General features: G+C 48.2%; 1 protein-coding gene across 1 annotated transcript; it reads left to right on the top strand.

Annotated features, from left to right (window-relative positions):
* The first annotated feature begins 2,592 nt into the window (after positions 1–2,592).
* LOC138292878 (CCN family member 1-like) lies at positions 2,593–18,388 on the top strand. Its single transcript, XM_069231725.1, has 5 exons — positions 2,593–2,827; positions 5,988–6,201; positions 12,744–13,067; positions 14,681–14,883; positions 15,747–18,388. Exons 1-5 carry the CDS (start codon positions 2,777–2,779, stop codon positions 16,047–16,049), a joined length of 1,095 nt encoding a protein of 364 aa, XP_069087826.1. The 5' UTR covers positions 2,593–2,776; the 3' UTR covers positions 16,050–18,388.
* The last annotated feature ends 2,710 nt before the right edge of the window (positions 18,389–21,098 follow it).

Below are 21,098 nucleotides of genomic sequence, written 5' to 3'. Positions count from 1 at the left end.
CTCTCTGCCCCCATGCAGCTTTTACCCTCTCACTACCCTCTTATCCCTGACTGCCCACCCTGCTGCTCTTACCCTCTCATTGCCCACTTATCCCTCACTGCCACGGTCGGATTAAGACAGAAAACAGGACCGGGTGCCGAAATAAAAGTGGGCTTATTGGCATATTAGGTAGCTGTAAAAGTGGCCCATGTATGCAAATTGAGGGAGTTTTTAAATTGTAAAGGTATGCTGTGTAAGTGTCCTGCGAGGTATAGAAGACTGTATGAAGTTGGGCTTGCTTCTGGCATTGTTTGTTTTGATAGCAGGGAAGTCTACAGTGAAAATAAGCATTTGCAATGCAATGGGTCTCGTGTTTGCTAGAGTTAGAGCTATTAGAGTTGTAAATTCCTAACTGGACTTTTCTTGCCACATAAACTGAAAATAAAAAGTAAAACAGTTGACATAATTGAGTTGATTCAAAGCGCCATGACCGCCATGAGCGCGAAGGAGAGACACAAAAGGAAAAAAAGAGGTTTGCTCGCAGTCAACTGTATCGGCAAAAGTGCAATTATACATGTAACAGGGTTGATGGCCAAGGTGGTAACAAAAATGCCCTAAGGAGGGACAAATGTAAAGGATTTACCAATGATAAAGGATTTCTGAAAGGCAAGCTCATGAACGAGTGATAGTGATGGGAATGGTTAAAAGTCCACAGATAGATTTCAACATGTCAGAGCACTTGCGTGTTCGACCTAACGAGCACAGCAGACCATAAAACTGGCCCAAAAAAAAACGGCCCACACACTGACCTGTCAGATCAACGCATTCAGTGCTGCCTGATTGCCCTGTCGGCCAGTCCGATCCCACTCACTGTCCCCATAGTCACTCCTACCCTCTCACTGACCCTTATTTGGCATACATTTAAATTATGCCTGCACCCCTCCATTCTTACTCCTCCCAGGTGAAAATTAGGTATTTCTATGGGGCAGTTAGGGCACTGAGGTGAAAGGGAACATGATACTGTGACGACCGTACAGGTGAGGTCCATGAACCATGACCAACTCCATCACCTGCAAAATGTGCAGTTTAGCAACCTTACAGGAGAAGCTCCTAGACCAATACTATCCGGAGCCTGACAATAAGACACCCTTCACCTCCAAGACAACCTACCCTTGTGAGTCTGGAAACACTTGGTCCCAGTGACATAATTAGCCCCTTATATCTGAGGTATGCCAGCAACCTACCAGTGCCAGCTCCATCACACCCTCATTCCAGACATGCCCACCCCATCATTCAATCTTAACCCTCTATGACCCCCTGATCACTACATTTTATGGACGTAGCTCCCCCCCAGCAGCCTCCCCAAGTGCTCTTCAGCGGCCCTCTCCCCACTTTTCAGCAGTATTAGGCTTCTCTCCCTAGTGTCTCCGTACCCCCTTACATTTCAAGACTATCTGTACCCCCATCCTTTTACATTTCGGGAGTAAATACCGGTAGTGCAATGTCGTCCATGATCTCAGTCGCCTGCTTCATAATGCCCACCATTACCAGCCCCCTAACTCCCTGCACACACCTGCCCTCTATGGTCCCAGTTGCATGGGGGAGTACCACGGGCCCTAATGCAACCACAGACAGTGGATTTCATCCCCTGGTTTGGTGGTGATAGATAACAGTTATAATTGGGGTGCAGTGGGCCTCTCACAGCTCTAGGGCCTCGGTGCCACAGCACCTGCTACGCCACTGATAGCCACGCTCCTTCTCTTCTCTCCACTGTTCCCCCGACAAGCTTCCTCCTTCCCTCTTTTGTCTCACTTCACCATCCATTCTGCCCCTCGCTCTCTGTCATACCCTCAAACCCCTCTCACTTCGCACCACTTCCTTCCCTCTTGCCCCCTTGGCCCTCCTTTACTCTTGCACCTCAATCCTCTTTTCCCCAGAACCCTCCTTCTTCAGGCCTAACTACACCCATCCTGGCCATAAAAGCGCCTTGCAGATTGAGGGCTGGCCTTCTGAGGCTTGGCCACCACCACCCCCCATATCGCCTCCCCCACCGACCCCTCATCATTTAAGGATAACTGCATGTCTAATAGGGTCTGGCCTCATGAAGTTCGCCCCCCAATTCCACCTCCTCACGCCCCTTAGTCGTTTTGCCCGAGCTGCCCCTCCCTACCCTTCTTGTTGGTTTGGAGGGGGGGTGAGGGGGACTGGCTCTTCAGTTTGCTCCTCAGATCTTATTCCCCCAGGATCCCCACGCTCCTCTACCACTGTGTCTGGGGATAAATGCTGTCTGTGTATTGGGGTCCCCCATGTTGCCCCATCTCCCTCCCTCAGAACCCCGCCTCCTTTAGCCCTCACTGACACCCCGTACCCCTGTGGCTGGCCATGAACGCGCCTGTGTATTGGGGGGCTGTCCCCCAATCTCCGGCTGGCCCGGTGTGTGCGCTCCCTTCTGTTGGATTTTATGAATGGCCCCATTGAGCGGGCCCCGCCTCCTCACAGGAATGTCTGCTCAGATGCAGGGGTTGATCTTGGCTGCGTCCGCGCTGGAGCCGTGCCCGGGGCGGGGGGCGGGCAGGGCTGAGGTATGTCAGCGCCTATATATACAGGGCAAGCCGTGTGCAGGCTCAGAGCAGATCTCACTGCAGACCAAGAGTCACACGCGGATCTTCGTCGGGTACCTGGCCTTATTTTTGGGTTTCATTTTTGACCATCTTTCACCGCCTGTGGCTGATTTACTATCTGAGGAAGGAGCACCTCGCGACAGCACCTCACGACAAGCCGCGCTGTGACCCCCAGGATGGACTCTGTGGCCGTGCTGCTTCACGTGCTAGCTGTGTGCACGGCGCTGGTGAGTGCTCGCAGGCTGTTGTTGACTAGTTTCCGCGGGTGCGTGCGTGCGCGCTCCCGAGGCACGGAGGCAAGTGCGTGCCGCGCACTGAGACGGAGGCAGTGTGTACGTGGAGCGACAGACAAACGTGCGTACCTGGGGAGTAACGGAAGCGCATGTATGCCATGTGCGCACACATGCGTATCTGGGATGATGGACTTGTAAGGATGCAGTGCGAGTACAGATGTTTGCACAGAGACACAGACTCTTGAACATTGGTGTTTCTTAGAGACAAGGGGTGCAGCGAATGCGCATCTTTGGGAGAATGGAGTCAGGTGTGTACTTGGGGAAATGGGGGGTGATGGGCTCGTGTCTACCCGGAGGCACTTGAGGCGTGTGTGTACTTGGGGGAGATAAACGTGTGTGCGTAGCGGTATTATGGAGACGTGTGGAATGTGTGACACACCTGTATGTGTCGTTTAGGAGCACATGGGTGCGCTGAAGAATGTGTGTAGACCTTTTGCGTTCAGGGGCATGTGTGTGCCACATGTACACACATATGCGACACAAAGGGCTGTGCGCACATGAAATGCGATGGAAACGTGGCCTATGTACACCTGGGGATATAGAGGTACATGCCTGAATGTGTTTATGCACGTGGGCCAGCCAGTGAGGCATGTATTTACATATGCAGGACAAAGTGCGTATGCCTGTGGGGGTGCCCGTGCCATGTATGTATGTACACTTAAGTGTGTCCATTCGGGGCATAGGATGCTTGCATGTGCCTAGGGGAGAGGGAGACCCGTTTGAGTTTGTGTTGTGTACGAAAAATGCATCTGTACCTTAGGGTGATAGAAACACACGTGTATCAATTGTTGGGGGATACTTGCGTGTGTCTCCAGGGTGTATCGAAGGGTAACCTGAAAGTGATGGAGACGCCTATGTGCGTTTGTGTGTGTGTGTGTACGAGAGAGAGAAGTGAAAATGCGCGCCTGGAGACGAGTGTACATGCATGGGAGTTACAGAAACATACGTGTGCCGGGCAGGTGGCCGGGTTTCCGAGAAATACATGCTTTGTGCCACAGGAGCCAATGGCTTTAAAGCCAAAAATTAGAGGCGCCAGGTTTGCAATAGCCTTTACATTAGAGGGGTGGATATTAAAAATCGCTTTAGTTACAGTCACAAATGTGTCCGCACTTTTAAAGGTTGAGGCTTGACAATACCCCACGTGTATCCCCTTCTTTCTCTACTCCTCAGCTCTTCCTGCCTTTCGCCATCTGTAAAATCACACGAAAAGGCAAGGCTAGGGTAACTCCTTCAGGCAAACCACACAAAAGTCTAACACTGTAGAAATCAACATACCGAGGAACGACCTTTGTGTGCATTTAGCTTGTTTGTACCCTTGTTACCCTCTTTCTGCTCAACCCAGTCCTTGATGAGGGTCTACCTGTGGCAGGGATGATCTTTCACTTCCACTTTCTGGGTGGCTCAATTCCATTACGTTTATCACTCCATGCTGCCAGTTCACTAACTCAGAGCGCGTACATCTGTCCGCCACGACTAGTTCCACTCCCAGAAAACTTCGGGGTGGAATGCAGAGGCTTTGGTAGTCTTTGGGGATATCTCGAGATTTGCCGCTAGGCTAACACTGAAAGACAGCTGGCATTACGTTTAGTGATATATATTAGCATCAATACAAGCGTTAACACAGCGTGTATTGAAGGTACGATTATCTTTGCTGAGACTGTTAAGATGGCACGCCATTGGGGATCATCGATAAACAACCACACTTGTCTCAAAATGAAAGCAAACGTCACACCGAGCTCACCTTCCAGAAGAAGCTGCGGCTTAGAAAAATACTTCTGGTACGTCAGTATACAAGCTTGTGCCCTTCTGCCTTCTCTGCCTATCACAGTCATGAGGTACATCAAGAATGCTCACAGAATGATAGTATTAGAACCATTTTCATGCGTCATTGGGTAGGTTAAATAAAAAACCAAGGCCCATATTTAAGAAAAAGTGGCGCATCAGCTATGATGTTCCACTTTCTTGAACCCCCCAATACCGGCACCTAACGACACCATGAGTGGCACAATGCATGCAATATGGCGTGGCAGAAAAGCCACTTTTGCGCACCTTAGCGTAAAACAAATGGCACTATGGCGGTGCTAAGTGCTCTTAAATATACCCCTGAATGTTTGTTTATTTGGTAAGTCTACAAGATCAGTCACTAATAGTGCCCGACTCAAGAAGAAAATCATGAGCCCAGGGTTTTTTTTCCTTCAGGAGAGTTAGCTCTCAAATCAGTGGCAGGCTGGAGGCATGGGCGCTAGAGACATTTGTGGGTGTGTTTGCAGATGGGGTCATGAGGGTGCCTCGGAGTGATGGGGATCAGTGCAAATGTGGCGGGGAGATATGCATGTCTGTGGGTGCTGGACACGCGTGCATTATGGAGGGGAGTGATGGAGACGTGCATAATGGTGGGGAATAGGTGTGCGTGGGGCGAAGGAGGCACGTGCATTGCCGTGGGGCATGTACGGGGAGATGGGACACATACATGCACCTACAATTGATGGAGGCACGTGGCTGAGAATGCTGGATGGAGGTGATCGAGAGATCAGGGACCACTGGGGAGAGAATGGAACATCCAAGTCCTAGACTGATGATAAAATAGGGCTGCAGTGACATGGGGCAGTAGAAGAACATGGGTGGCAAAGGGAGGCGGAGGACGAGGGGAACCAGGACGGTGGGGTCGTGGTGGGGGGAGGATAAAGCACTGAGTCTGAATACACCAGTGAAAGATCAGAAATAGCAGCAGGCCCTGTATACCCCTACTCTTCCTTTGGCCCCACCACACGGCACAGGCCGGCCCTTCATCAGAACAGCAACAGTTAAACCTCTTCAGATCTGCGGATTACACTGCGACACAAGAATGTGGCAGGCAGCTTCATGTTAATGTAGACAATAACTCCAAGGGCCGGTAAAGTAGAGAGGAATGCTGCCCTGATGATGAAGGTAATTAGCTGGATCCTGGAGTTACAGGCCTTGAGTTACCCCCTGCTGACACACTGAGTGACCTTCGGCAGATTGCCAGCTGATTCCTAATTTCGCTCGTCATTTCAGATGCTCATGGAAGCTGCTGGATTTTGACCCTCTCTGTGCTTTTCCTTTCCACCTCTAGGTGTCCTGCACTTGCCCCAGGGAGTGTACCTGCCCCCCGAGGCCGCCCCGCTGTGCCCCCGGGGTGAGCCTGGTGCTGGACTCGTGTGGATGCTGCAAGTCCTGCGCTGGCCAACTGAATGACGACTGCAGCCGCCTGCAGCCCTGCGACCACCACAAGGGGCTGGAGTGCAACCTGGGCGCCGACCCGCTGGCTGCCAGGGGCATCTGCCGAGGTGAGTCCAGGGGACACAGTTCTGTCAGTCTTGTGCTTTGCGCTGTCGTTTTTACAGGGAGGGGCCAGCCGTTCTATCTATCTATCTATCTATCTATCTATCTATCTATCTATCTATCTATCTATCTATCTATCTATCTATCTATCTATATATCTATCTATCTATCTATCTATCTGTATCTCGAGGTAAGTACATAGATATAGAGTGAAGATTAGTAAATCGCTTCCTATCTATATATCCTTATCTTGGCGCTATAGCAGTGGTTGGTATAGTGCTAGCTGACACGCCGCTAGTGGGTATCCTGCACTCAGAATTATGGTAGAGCACCCAGGGGACGCAGGTCACAGAGAGCTATGCCAGTGGGCCTTCATCCAGAGAATGAGCAGCAAGTTCTAAAAGTGGATGGGGGGGGGGCAGAGGTTGGCGATGACGGCTGATATGCCAAACAGATTTGCATTACATTTCGCCTATCACCAACCCTTTCAAGTTGGGTGTTTATTTTTGTCCGCCGCAGTCTCAGCACGTTCCTTCTATTCTAAGTTCTCACCACAGCCCTCGTTGGGGTCCTTTTCTGGGGCGAGCATCATGGGGGGAGTTTCACAGGGGATCACTGCACCGTCATGTGAGTGGGTGATGGGACTAAATCCACCTGCCGCATGATTTTTGTCAGGATTGTATGGCCCAGCAGGAAGGTTCTAGAATGGCAGAGAAAAGAACATTGCACCCCATGCATGACCAATAACCCTGGAAATGGACTTCTCACTTTCTCTTGTTTGGCGTCTTAGAATCTTGTTGGATTCACCCACCTTCTTACCAAAGACCAGAACTCAAATGCCCTGGGGTGCTCATCTGTCCAACAATCACTCATAACCCTGTGTCAACCTGCAGCGATTCTTCAGAAAACATGTGACCTGCAGACTTAGAAGGCATTGGTTGGGTGTCTTAGTTGTTCCCTCACACCTCAGCATCAGCGCATAATCATTAGCTGTAGCTGCCGCAAATCTTAAGGGAACGGGTCAGGGGAGGGACGTGGATGGTGAGGATAAATAAAAAAATTAGTTTAAAAAAAAACATACCTTTTCCCATCGCTGCCTCCTGCTACACTGGTCCTCTGGTCTCTGGCATTTACTGGGATACCAGCACAGGCTCCCCAGCAATCATGGCACTAATTTCATGCTAAACCAGCGGCTTGGACTGCCAATGAGAAACAACCTCGGGGTCTGTGCAGTTTCCCCAGCCCAACTGTGTACTCAGCAGGCCTGAAGAAACCCAAGTGCGCATATGTGTGTTGGCCGGCCTAAGATGGCTGGCCAAACATACATGCGCACTTAGTACACTTCAGTCCTCCTACCTCCCATGACCCAGCCCCGCCACACCCTGAACACGCTGCTGGCTGATCCAGCAGATGAAAGATAAAACAATAGTTGAATATTGTTTTATCTTTCATCTCCTGGCTTAGCCAGGGGGCGGCTCCTTCGCCATTGTGGAGGAGCCACTCCTGATAACCGTACCAGTGTTTAGAGACTTGTTTGAAAACCAGTGTCTCAGTGCCCTTCGACAGCCTACATAGAACTGCTGCATTGCTGCTGCTTGCAGTGTCTGGTCTCTGTGTGAGTGAAGCTTGCAGTGCTGCCAGCTGCACATTATCTGCTCTGTGTATGGCAGGAGCATTGTACTGGTGCTGTCTGCACAGTGTCTGGTCTCTGTGTGAGTGAAGCTTGCACTCTTGCTGGCTGCACACTATCTGCTCTGTGTGTGGCAGAGTCATTGCACTGCTGCTGTCTGTGCAATGTATCTTCTCCATATGACTGAATCAGGCATTGCTACTGCTGCCTGCACAGTGTCTGGTCTCTGTGTGAGTAAAACTTGCACTGCTGCTGGCTGTACCATGCCTCTTATTCATAAGACTGAAGTATGCATTGCTGCTGCCTCCACAGTGTTTGATATCCATGTGAGTGAAGCTTGCACTGCTGCTGTCTGCACAGTGTCTGGTCTCTGTGTGAGTGAAGCTTGCACTGCTGCTGGCTGCAGATTATCTGCTCTGTGTATGGCCGTGCATTGCACTGCTGTTGTCTGCACAATGTCTCTTCTCCTTATGATTGGAGCAGACACTGGTACTGCCAGCACAGTATCTGTTCTGTCTGTGGTGGATGGTTGCGTCACTGCTGCTGGCACTTTATCTGTTATGTGTGGAACAGAGCTTTGCTCTGCTGCTGCCTGTGGTCTATATGTTCTAGTTCTGCTGTTGCATTCATAGTCCCTGCTTTTTTTGTGAAAGGCACCTTCCATGCTGCTGTCTGCACAGTGCCTGTTTTCTTTGTGAGGGAAGCTTGCTCTGCTGCCATTCACGGCTCACGGGGCTACAGGGGGTGGGGCGGGCAGCGCACAGGGGGCATTAATAACATGAAAAAAAACTTACCTCCATGCCGCACCGCCAATCCTCCACCGTCTCCACGCTAGTCAGGCACAGTCTCCCAGCCTGCCCTGCGGCCAATCCTGACGCTGCTCAAAGCAGGGTTAGGATTGGCTGGGAACGCCCAGTCAGGGTGCTCCCAGGCAGACTGAGAGCCTGGGTCTATACATACATGCGCAGTGAGGGGAGTGCACAATGCACTCCCATCAGTGCTCGTCACCCTACATACCCCGCCCCTTTAACAAGGAAAGGATAATAAACGTAGTTTATTTTCCTTTTCTTGTTAAAGGCTTTACAGCAGTTGCTGCTGGTGTGGGGGGGGGGGGCGAGCTCCTCCGCATTAGCAGAGGAGCCGCCACTGGCTGCTGCTGTCTTTGCCTATGTGGGAAGGAATTTTGTGCTGCTGTTGTCTACATTGTCTATTCTGTATATGAATGAAGCTTGTGCTGCTGATGTCTACATAGTATCTTTTCCTCTGTGTGTGTGTGTGTTTGCGTCTGTGTGAGAGAAAGAGAGATGTAGAAGCTCGCACTACTGTTGCCTGCCCTCTGCCTCTCGTTTGTGTGGTGTAAGGCTGCACTTCTGCTTCATGTGTTTCCTGTTACAGCTGTAGTCTGGAATATCAAGTATAGAGTATCGAGTGTCCATAATTTCATGACCAAAATATTGAAAACCAAAATATTGAGGAGGCAAGTACATAAAGTTAAGGATAGATTTACTATTCTTAAGGACAGATCTGCATACCTTGAATATAAATATATATAAAATATATGTGATGTGTCGTCAAGGTGCATAAATCTGGAGATAGGTATAAAAAAATAATTTATGCTTACCTGTCAATATTTCGGTGCTCGATATTTTGGTCACAATATTGTGGCTGCTCAATATTCTCTACTTGACATTCCAAATCTACACCCAGGTAATGGTATGTGGTAGCCTTGCGCTGCTGCTCCTTAAGTAGCTTTTCTGTGTGAGAAGGAAGCTTGCACTGCTGCTGCCTTCCGCACTGGTTCTGTGCTACTCTACAGGGATGCTTGCAATGCTTCTGCCACCCGCACAAGTTCTGTTCTGTTCTTCAGGGATGCTTACACTGCTGGTCCTTAAGTCGCTGTTCTTTGCGAGAAGGAAGCTTGCACTGCTGCTGCTGCCTGCACAGGTTCTGCGCCGTTCTTCAGGGATGCTTGCACTGCTAGTCCTTAAGTAGCTGTTCTTTGCGAGAAGGGAGCTTGCACTGCTGCCTGCACAGGTTCTGCGCCGTTCTTCAGGGATGCTTGCACTGCTGGTCCTTAAGTAGCTGTTCTTTGCGAGAAGGAAGCTTGCACTGCTGCTGCTGCCTGCACAGGTTCTGCGCCGTTCTTCAGGGATGCTTGCACTGCTGGTCCTTAAGTAGCTGTTCTTTGCGAGAAGGGAGCTTGCACTGCTGCCTGCACAGATTCTGCGCCGTTCTTCAGGGATGCTTGCACTGCTGGTCCTTAAGTAGCTGTTCTTTGCGAGAAGGAAGCTTGCACTGCTGCTGCTGCCTGCACAGGTTCTGCGCCGTTCTTCAGGGATGCTTGCACTGCGGGTCCTTAAGTAGCTGTTCTTTGCGAGAAGGGAGCTTGCACTGCTGCCTGCACAGGTTCTGCGCCGTTCTTCAGGGATGCTTGCACTGCTGGTCCTTAAGTAGCTGTTCTTTGCGAGAAGGGAGCTTGCACTGCTGCCTGCACAGGTTCTGCGCCGTTCTTCAGGGATGCTTGCACTGCTGGTCCTTAAGTAGCTGTTCTTTGCGAGAAGGGAGCTTGCACTGCTGCCTGCACAGGTTCTGCGCCGTTCTTCAGGGATGCTTGCACTGCTGGTCCTTAAGTAGCTGTTCTTTGCGAGAAGGAAGCTTGCACTGCTGCTGCTGCCTGCACAGGTTCTGCGCCGTTCTTCAGGAAGCTTACACTGCTGCCCACACAGATTCTGCCCTGTTCTTCAGGAACGCTTGCACTGCTGGTCCTGAAGTAGCTGTTCCATGGGAGAAGGAAGCTTGCACTGCTGTTCCTTAAGTGTCTGTTCTATCTGAGAAGGAAGCTTGCACTGCTGCCCTCACAGGTTCTGTGCCTGTTCTGTGTGTGAGAGAAGCTTGCACTGCTGCCCTCACAGGTTCTGTGCCTGTTCTGTGTGTGAGAGAAGCTTGCACTGCTGCCCTCACAGGTTCTGTGCCTGTTCTGTGTGTGAGAGAAGCTTGCACTGCTGCCCTCACAGGTTCTGTGCCTGTTCTGTGTGTGAAAGAAGCTTGCACTGCTGCCCTCACAGGTTCTGTGCCTGTTCTGTGTGAGAAGGAAGCTTGCACTGCTGCTGCCTCCTGCATAGGTTCTGTGCTTTTCTTCAAGGATGCTTTCTCTGCTGCTCCTTAATTGTCTGTTCTATGTGAGCAGGATGCTTGACCGGCTGCTCCTTGAAAGGGTAAAAAAAGTAACCAACCAGCCCCAAAAAGTAATCTCGAAACTCTGCACCCCAATGTTACCACATACATGTTTAGCTATCTCAAAATTATATTGTCGACATTTTGACATGGGTTACTGTCCAACGACCTCAGCCTACCCCTCCTCCCCCAATTAGCAAAAGCAGCAGTCTTCTAATAAACATTCCCATGTGATCATTCTCGCCCAGCCGCCATTCTCTTCCATGGCCTATGGATGTTTGCGTTAAAACTCTAGTCGGAGGGGTGCATAATTGTGGGTACAATGGCGCTGTACTATTGACATATGGCGTTGTATTTTCTGCTTTGTGCCTAGATCGCCCCAGCTTCGTCCTAAACCCTTCCCAGCCCCCGGAGTGGGGGGCGGCACTGGAGCCAGACAAGGTTGCCTCTGTAACGCGATCGCCCCTTCCTCCCCAGGAGACATCCTGTTTTTCAGAGGTTATTTAAAGCCTCGCATGCCACCCCTCCCCCTGCTGGCAGCATCCAACTGTCTAGGTTCATAAGGGGGCAGTGTATGAGGGGCACGAGGTGCACGCATAGAGAGAAGAGGTCAGGTCCACTGAATCTTTTATTCATGGCCAGGGCCACCCCTTCCCTTTGAAATTGGAGTCTGCGGATCAGTCACCTTGCTTTAGTAGTCGGGGGCTGTCAGGCAGTCGGGCCACATAGAAGAGCCTTGGGCCGGGTGAACGGGTTGTTTGGACTGACAGAGCACCCCAGAGGTATTTGTCAGACATCGAATCCGTCTGACCTTGACTCAAGTCTACCCTTTGCCTGTCACCAGTCCCCATGCCTGTCCAAGGGAAGGTGTGCAGCTCCTGGCCATGCACGTGGCGGCTCGGGGTGGGGCGTCGAGTGGCGGGGGGGGGGGTGGGGGGGGGGGGTGATAGAGAGGTATTAATAAGGACAGACGTCGAAGGAGCAGCAACAATAAGGAAGACAAGCACTGTTCGATAAAAAAAAGATATTGTGTGAATAAAATAGATTTTGTATTTTTTCATAGATTGTACTAAATGTTTTCCCTTGAAGAAGCCATAGAGGTTGTCTGGGATTGTGTTTGGTTATTGTACATATTTCCTCTTTCCAAAACCATGAAGTATAATTTGGGGGTACCCGTTTGTCCGAGTTCAAGCTCTCAAACTCGTTGGGTGAATTAGGTTAGGCTCCACATTCGTAAAATCTGCCATTTTGTGTGGAAATTGTTACGCAATGATGTGTCGGAACCAATGCCTAGCGCAATATACAAGGGCTGTTAGAGTCAATCAGGTGTGTGCAGGATCTCCTGGCTGACGTTCTTCAGATGTAGCCCTTCACCAGTTCTTCACTCAAATGACCATCTCAGAGTTTCTGTTGTGAGACTCTTCTCAAAATTCAGGAAGTCTGGTCCTGCCAGTCTGTAATATGTATATTTGGACAACGTAACACGAATACTAGGATGGTGAGGGTAGCAAAGTATGTTGAATATATGTGCATGTCTCAACCCAGCATAGTCAAGGTATGATAGCATTACATGACTATTCTGGTTGGTCAGTGCAATGATCAAGCAAAGTGACTGGAGTAGGGTATTTCTGGGCTCAAAATGAGTTGACCTTGGTTGCAGTAGGCCCCTGCTCAATATGTTACTGCTTTTGCTGCTTGCTTTGCGATCTCCTAAAGATGGCATCTCATTTTGTCTCATTGTAGCCAAACAGGAGGGCCGGAGTTGTGAGTACAATGGACGCATGTACCAGAACGGAGAGAATTTTCAGCCAAGCTGCAAGCACCAGTGTACTTGCATTGATGGGGCTGTTGGCTGCTCCCCACTTTGCCCCCAAGAACTTCCGCTCAACACTCTCAAGTGCTCCCACCCCCGCCTGGTCAGCGTGCCAGGCCAGTGCTGCAAGAAGTTTGTGTGTCTGAAGGGACCAAAGAAGTTTGGCGTGGTGACAGAGGACATTCTGGAAAACAAAGCAAACAGCAATGAGCTCATCTATGTGGGCAAAGAAAGCCACTGGAAGAACATGCCTGGTGAGTGTTGACACCCTGGCTCCTTGTCTAAGCAACACCCCTTCCTGTTCCATCACTTCCGGCCTCTTCACTTTCCGTCTCAGGTCTTCCTTTCCCATCAGTACCTTTTCCCATTACATCCTGCCTCCCTGACAGACTGCTGGCTATACCTACATTTTATAACCCGGGAAATCAAGGCTGGAATGGTTAGGTACCTGTTGTGCCTATTGTGATAGGCACATGCACAGATTTTGACCAACACTCAAAAGTTGTTTTTTTCAGTAAATCAATGTAATTTAGATGGCTCCTGTGTCAGTTAAATTGGTGCACTGGTCACAAAGTAACTCAGTTGACTTCAGTAAAGCATATAAGGCTCAAAAACAGAAAAGAGCGAAACAGGCAACTTAGTTATCTTTCCCTCTTGAAAAATATTGCTAAGCCAGGCGCTGCTTCATGGCAATGCCCCATTGCTCTTTGCAGGATGGCAATAGTAGGTATACGCACCTATACACTACAGAACAATAGGACAAGTAAGCACTGGGGCTTTTCTTTAGATTTGACATGACTTGAATTTGCATTAGTCATGACAAACGTCTTGTCTCCTACACACACGCTAAGGGACCTGGGGTTAGCTTCTTCAAACATTGGCTTCTTTTGCTCTTGAACTACAACCACTAGCTTCAGACATTGACACATATTGTATGAGCACACAAGAGTTTTTTACTCTCAACAATTTTCTATTAGCTTTTCAGGTGTATCTTTCCACCTCCAATGAATTGCGTAAGAAACTGTTTTAAATCTGAAACCAGTCCACAGCCGGCCTGGTAGCACTGACTGACATTGGCAAATGTGTCTGAAAATGGGTGCTGCAGGAGGCAGTGATATGTGCTTTGTGCTTCCTGTGTTGTTTTCCACATGTCTCTACACACACACCATACCAGTAGAAAGCTCCTTGGGGTATACTGATGTACTTTTCTTAAGCTATATGTAATGACCACAAAAGAGGTGCCATCAACCACTAACAAAGAAAAATACGAGAATAATCTCACTTTTCTGTCTTCCATGAAGGGTCAGCGGTCGGGATGGGGTAGTAAGATAGAAAGCGGGAATCATGAGAGGAGGAAAGAGGTGGTGGAAGATCTAAGACCAACACCACACACAAGTGAAATGTTTCTCAAATCAGGCAGTAATTCAGGAGCTACTAAAGGCCCATTAAGGATGGGGTTGTTTTCCTGCCTCATGAAAGTTGAAATGTCAGCCATAAATCCTTAACTCAGAATTTCCAAGCACGGATTAAACAAACCAGCCCTCTATTCTCTGTCCAATGACAGCCAAACTCCATGGCTAGCTTCCAGTTAGGACTGGCCAGTGGGAAGGGGTGAGTCACACTCACTAGTGAAGAGAGCAATAAAAGCTTTAAGCAAAGCTATAATGCTGTCTGTTGTTGGGTTTTCTGAATCCCAGTTCTTCTCTCGGGTGGTAATGCCTAAGGCTGAGTACATTAATGTTTATTAATAGGGAGTAAGCAAAGGATAGTTTTGAAATGAGTATTTAGGAGGTCTATAGTTGGTGATTTGCTATTTCCACTGGGCAAAACACCCAATAACAATGTTGTTTTCCTTTTTTTTCCCTAGCCTGGAGACCACTCTTCGAAGGCCGAAATATTGGCCAGAGGAAATGTCTTACCCAGACGACGGAATGGTCTTCTTGCTCCAAGACTTGTGGGATGGGGTTGTCTACTCGTGTCACCAACAACAATCCAATGTGCAAACTGGTGAAGGAAACCCGTCTGTGCACTATACGGCCTTGCAGTCGCCCCAACTTTGCCAAGCTAAAGGTAAGAAATTAATAGGTTTTGGGTATTATTGGCACTACATATATATTCTCTAATACACAGACACTATAGCCAGGATGGCAGGGCAAGCTTCCCACGCATGCACAAACCAGGTAATTTATAGACAGCATGAGTACACACACATACACACAGAGCAAGCACACTACAGCCAGCAACTGGACAAGCTTCCTTCAGCGACACAGGTGCACATAACATGTGCAGCATTAGTGGCATTGCCAGCCTTCCACTCAAACAGAACATGTACGGCATGGGCAGGTATAGGGCAGGTAGCAGCAATAGATGCCTCCTGTACCCAGAGAACAGATACTGTGCACATAGTAGCGTAGGCGTCATGCGACAGTTACAGCACAGGATTCCATCACATAGAACAGGCAGAGTGCAGGCAGCAGAGGACACTCCTCACTCACACCCATAATAGATATACTGCAGGTAGAAGTAGTGCAACCTTCAAACACATGTACCAGATACAACACCGGCAGTAGTGTGCTATTGTAATTATTAAACAGACAACACAAGTATCAGGCATACAAGTGTCCCTCACACAGAAGACATCCAGCCAGGGTTGCAGTTGTGCAAACTTCCATCACATTGAATACGCAGGGCAGTTGTGGAAGCTGGCCAAATTTCACCCTCTCTCTGTTGGCCTCTCAGTAGTGAGGGATGGGACCTTTGGTTATATATTCGCTTAATAATTTCTTTATATTTAAGCACTGCAGTGATGCAAAGGGTGGGAAAGAAACAATAGAATATTTTCAGTTGGGCTTAGAAGAATGTAGATAAAGATAAATTCTTCAATGAATGTAAAATGAAGAGTTTTGCTTTAAAATATTCTATTAACCTTTCAGAAGGGCAAAAAGTGCCTGAAGACCCACAAGCCCCGGGAGCCAATACGCTACACCTACGCCGGCTGCAAGAGTATCCAGCGGTACCAGCCCAACTTCTGCGGCACTTGCATTGATGATCGCTGCTGCGTGCCTCAGCTGACCCGCACCGTCAGCGTGCGCTTCCGCTGCCATGATGGGGACACCTTTTCCAAAAGTGTCATGACCATCCAGTCGTGCAAGTGCGGCACCGACTGCGGGCACCTGAACGAGGCCTCACAACCACACTACCAGTTATATGGAGACATGCACAAGTTCAATGAGTGAGGGGTAGCAGTGTGGCGTGATGGCCTCCTCTAAATACAGTAATGCCCCACACTGGAACGGGACCATACAGAACCAGGAAGCACTTCTGAGGGTGCTGCAAGGCAGGGGGATAGAGAGCGCACATAATCAAGAACAAAGCGCTAAACTTCAGAGGAAGCCCCTTCCCCAGCTGCTGGAAAATTTCTCCTGCCCCTAAAGAACAAAGATGTTTGCAAGCCACATCATTAGAAGAGTGGCGAAAAGCCACATGAACTACAGGGGTGTCTGCTGAACACTGTAAGGCAGTTGTGGAAAGGTGCACAGGATGTACAAGGGCCAGGGAAGTGGTTGCGTGGTGCGTAGATGTGCAAACATGCCACCCTATTGACTTCATTCAGGGTGTGCTGTGACACAGTTTACGGTCTCAGCACAGTACTAACATTGGGCAAGGATCAAACTACTCAACAAATTTAGTTGGCATGACAAAGACAAGATTAATTTCTTGTTTTTTTAAGTCTATGACCAGTTACTCAGTTTTAAGCCTACCTGCTCGACTTCTTAGTTGGTAGTTTCTTGGCTTTAGTTTTGTGCGCCACTCCCCCAGGGTACCCGGGCTATTTTAGAACCAGCCTCCGCCTGACGCGTTAGATGCTACCTTTCTCAAGTTGCGCAGACGTTTAGGTTGCAGAGTCGTCAAGTGTTAAATAAACCTGCTATATATAGAAATATATATATATATATAAATATTTTAAATCATTTGAAAATGATGTTAAAAGCTCTTTGAGTTAGTCGAGACGTCAGATGATAGTGTTGCCATTGAGAGATGATAGCTAAGCTACAGCAATGGACGGAAACAGAGATTGTCCCTCTTTAGGGGACTGGGAATGAACGTTACGAAGGTTTGCACAATATCAGCTTCACAAAGGGAGCTCGTGGCTAAGTTATAGCTTCGTTAATGGAGCGTTGTTTTTTTTTAAAAACCATTTGTACCAAATGTTTAAATTAGCCTTTGTGTTATTTTTTACACTCTTCAAAAGTCATGTGCAAACTGTATATCTAACTATTTAAATGTATTTTTTCTATATTGTCTTATGTATGTTTATATTTTGAGAGCCTATTTTTTCTAACACAGTGTGAACGAAACATTAAGGTGTTGCAAAGGAAATATTGAAATTCCGTCTTTGTTTTTGAAAAGGAGGTACATTTGTTTTAAAGACATTGAAGTCACTGAAATAAACCTCTTAGTAGAGACAGAATTCAACCATAAAAAAGTGTGAAAATCCAGCCAGAGTCCCCATGTTAACCTCCCCAAAATGGAGTCTAAAAGGATCCTTAAGACTCAACTAATGTACTCCCACAATTCTCTTCTCGTTGAATTTGCAACTAAATTCTGACCATTGCAAACTAAGCATATTGCTCACTCCTGCCATTCATACCCTATTGGCCCATCAAGAGGTTTCACCCCTTCTCATATTCCTCACCTTTCAGCCTATCATAGAACTTCACTCCATCCAGCACTACAATCCTCGTGAGTTCGATTGGTATTCTTGCTCTTTTTCACAACCCATTCCTAATACACTACCGTGAAAGTCCCTCTCCTTCCGCATACATTCCATCATTCGTTTTCTCAAGTATCTTATCTCTCTGCTCACAATCTATGCTTTCTCACAGTCCACATCGCTCCTCTCCTCTGAAATGATGTCCATCTGCTTCCCACATACCTATCTTCATGGGTTACAGTAAAATATGGATTCTTCTCACATCCATCTTCTCATGGCCTGCCATAAAGAATCGGCTCACAATATTTGCTTTCTCACACAGATCCCATCGCCCCTCTCCTTGCAGCCTGTCTTGGGGTCTGTCTTGTCCCACATCCATCTCCTCAAACAGATCCCATCACCCAGCTGCAATGAAATCTGCCTACATCCCTCGACCCTTTTCTTAGACAGATACCATCACCACTGTCCTCGTGAGGGCTTCCTTGGCTTCTCACTTGTTCCTCAGTGAGGTCCTGTCACCCTTCTTATGAAAGTTTGATTTTAGGAAAGCCTTAGAAAGAGAAATTTAGGGGTAGCAACTCCTAAGCATGGTGAGGCTGGCACCTGAAAAGTAAGACTTAGCAAGACCAGGGTGGACAAAGGTGGAAGCAGCTATGACCAGTTCAAAGGTCGTGTCGCATGTTTTCATCCCATTTGTACCCAAAATGTCTCCAATCCTCCTGTTCAGTGTCTTAGAAACCTGTTGTCTCTGAAGAGTATTTATCGAGAAGTAGTGTCTAACGTGCCCATTTTTTAAAAATGAAATGATATCTATTTGCAGTTTTTAATTATTTAACCATAAATTTATTTCGTTGAAAATTCTCTCCTTTGTCTTGATTTTTACTTCTGTAGTTTTATATGGGCGTGTGGTTGTTTTTACATACATGGTGCATGAATGTTACAGAGATTAAAAAAAAGGATGACAATTCATCACTGGTTTCTCATTCCACAGCCATAAGCGTGGTGTTGGAACCCAAGAGCAGCTTTTCAGATTTATATCACATAAGCAGTCCTTGTCAAGACTTTAAGCCGAAGTCAAAACTCAGTTATTTACAGCTTCAGTAACAGCTGAGGGACCATCGTCAAAAAGAAACACAAAGACAAAGGTTGAATGAAACTACAGATCTTTGGGGAAGCTAATAACATTACAGGCAAAAACGCTGAAGTGCAACTCAGTATTTTGGTAAAAGTAATATCAATCACAAAGCAGCACTGATATTCAAGAACTGACTTTTTCATAAATCCTTGTGGGCAGTATTATATTTTGGAAGACGTTTCTGGTTACAAGGCTCCGTACTTACAGCATCATTGGGATGGCTATTTTCAGAGAGCTTTGATGGGGGCGGAGCGTGCAGCTGCAGAATCCATACAAAGCAAATAATTGCACTAAAAGGGTGGTGAGAATCTGCTTACCAGGAAACCATTTAGTCGTTCCTGATGTGGAAGAGTTCACCAGTCAGGAATATGCTCTGAACTGACTGGTGCAAGGCTACTCTGGGTCCATCCCATCCATCCCTGAAGGCCATGGGGCGTCTTACCCAATCGATTCCAATAAAGTCCTTGGAACAGGGAATCACAAGAGCAGCAGGAGCTGCAGATCGCTATAAGCCGTAGGCTAATGTTCTCATCAGCCCCATTGCACAAACTGCCTTGGGAATTGATGTTGTGCCAGGGAGAAAGCCATGGTGGAGGTTATCGGCAACTTAGAACCTTTCTAGTCATAACTAGCACTACAAAGTGGTGCAGCACAAATTGATGGTTTCCACTGCAAAAAGTTTGGAGGGTTCTTAAGGAGTCCAATATCTCAAACATCCACAAAATATTTTAGGATTCCCTACACAGAGAACATGCCCCACCGCAGGAGCTGCTGGGGACATCGTTGTGTCTTTGGCATTGAGTGTATTTTTTTCGGGGGGTGGTTGAAGTTCCCAAAACACAGGACTTCAGTGTTGCTGTCGCTGGTGCTGTCACTGTGTGTGCATGTTCAGTTACATGTAGCAGCACCAAAGATGCTCGACACATCCTATGGACCGCTCGGTGTGCAATGCAGAGTGCTTTGAATTATATTCACCTTGCGATGGTAGAGCTTTGACTGCAGGGGGTTTGTACTACTCTATCATGTTTTGAGTATTTATATAGCCCTGTCCACACCCCCTGCAAGACCTAATGGACTCCTAGGTGCCCTCGAAGTGCGTGTTTGAAAGGTTATTTATGGACCAGCCCATATAGGATGTACTGAATGCGGTGTATGAGGTTTGACAGTATGGTGGGTGCACAGTGCATTGAATCGCACTGCGCATAAGCATGGGTATGTCAGAAAAGTGTGAGCATATATACAGCCTCGCATACAGATGTCTTATTTTGGGTGGGCAGTGTTATCAGGAGCATCTGAAAGGGTCTGTCTAGGAGATCATATGTGCAACTGATTGGAAGCACTGCTAAACCACCATGGGTGAAATGCGAGTCCACCCATTAATGTGGTCTCATCTGGTCTAACTCAAAGATGGCTATGATGATTGATGTCTAGTAGAATGTAGGTATTTTCATCGCTAGTGAATTAACTACATTAAAAGACAAAAGGCATTGTATGGTCTCTCACAACGCTAGTGAATTATCTACATTAAAAGACAAGAGAGGCGTTGTATGGTCTCTCTCTCCGCTAGTACATTTACTACATTAGAAGACAAGACAAGATTGGGCTTTGTATGGTCTCTCTCACTACTAGTCAATTATCTACATTAAAAGACAAGAGAGGCATTGTATGGTCTCTCTCCCTACTAGGGAATTATCTACATTAAAAGACAAGAGAGGCGTTGTATGCTCTCTCTCCCTACTACTGAATTAGCTACATTAAAAGACAAGAGGGACGTTGTCTGGTCTCTCCCCAGCTCTCCCTTAATGGTGAAATATCTACATTAAAAGACAAAAGGAGACATTGTATGGTCTCTCACCCCACTAGTGAATTATCCACATTAAAATACGAGAGAGCAACACCCCGTCCGCTTGGGACGACTCTTGGTGGCCCGCGGCCCTTGGTACCGCACCGACCCCCTCAGACCACGCCCGCAACCTAGGCTTCATCTTGGACCCTCTTCTCACCATGACCAAGCAAGTCAACGCTGTGTCCTCCGCCTGCTTCCTCACCCTCCGCATGCTCCGCAAGATCTTCCGCTGGATCCCCGCCGACACTAGAAAAACCGTGACCCACACCCTCATCACGAGCCGCCTGGACTACGGCAACACCCTCTATGCTGGGACCACCGCTAAACTCCAAAAACGCCTGCAACGTATTCAAAACGCCTCGGCCCGTCTCATCCTTGACGTACCCCGCAACAGCCACATCTCCGCACACCTGAGACACCTGCATTGGCTCCAAGTCAGCAAAAGGATCACCTTCCGACTTCTCACCCACGCACACAAAGCCCTCCACAACAAGGGCCCGGAATACCTCAACCGTCGCCTCAGCTTCTACGCCCCCACCAGTCTCCTCTGTTCCTCTGGCCTCGCGCTCGCTGCCGTCCCTCGCATCCGC

Source organism: Pleurodeles waltl, chromosome 4_2 (assembly GCF_031143425.1).
Source record: "Pleurodeles waltl isolate 20211129_DDA chromosome 4_2, aPleWal1.hap1.20221129, whole genome shotgun sequence".
In the NCBI taxonomy this organism is placed as follows: domain Eukaryota; kingdom Metazoa; phylum Chordata; class Amphibia; order Caudata; family Salamandridae; genus Pleurodeles; species Pleurodeles waltl.
Note: the sequence above shows the minus strand (reverse complement) of the source record. Positions and strands in the feature narration are given on the sequence as shown.

Bases quoted from the DNA above. Each gene is read 5' to 3' on its own strand.
- LOC138292878 (XM_069231725.1), top strand. From the start codon at position 2,777: ATGGACTCTGTGGCCGTGCTGCTTCACGTGCTAGCTGTGTGCACGGCG. The intron at 6,202-12,743 runs GTGAGTCCAGGG...GTCTCATTGTAG, and splicing joins TGCCAGGGGCATCTGCCGAG to CCAAACAGGAGGGCCGGAGT. The intron at 13,068-14,680 runs GTGAGTGTTGAC...TTTTTTCCCTAG, and splicing joins CCACTGGAAGAACATGCCTG to CCTGGAGACCACTCTTCGAA.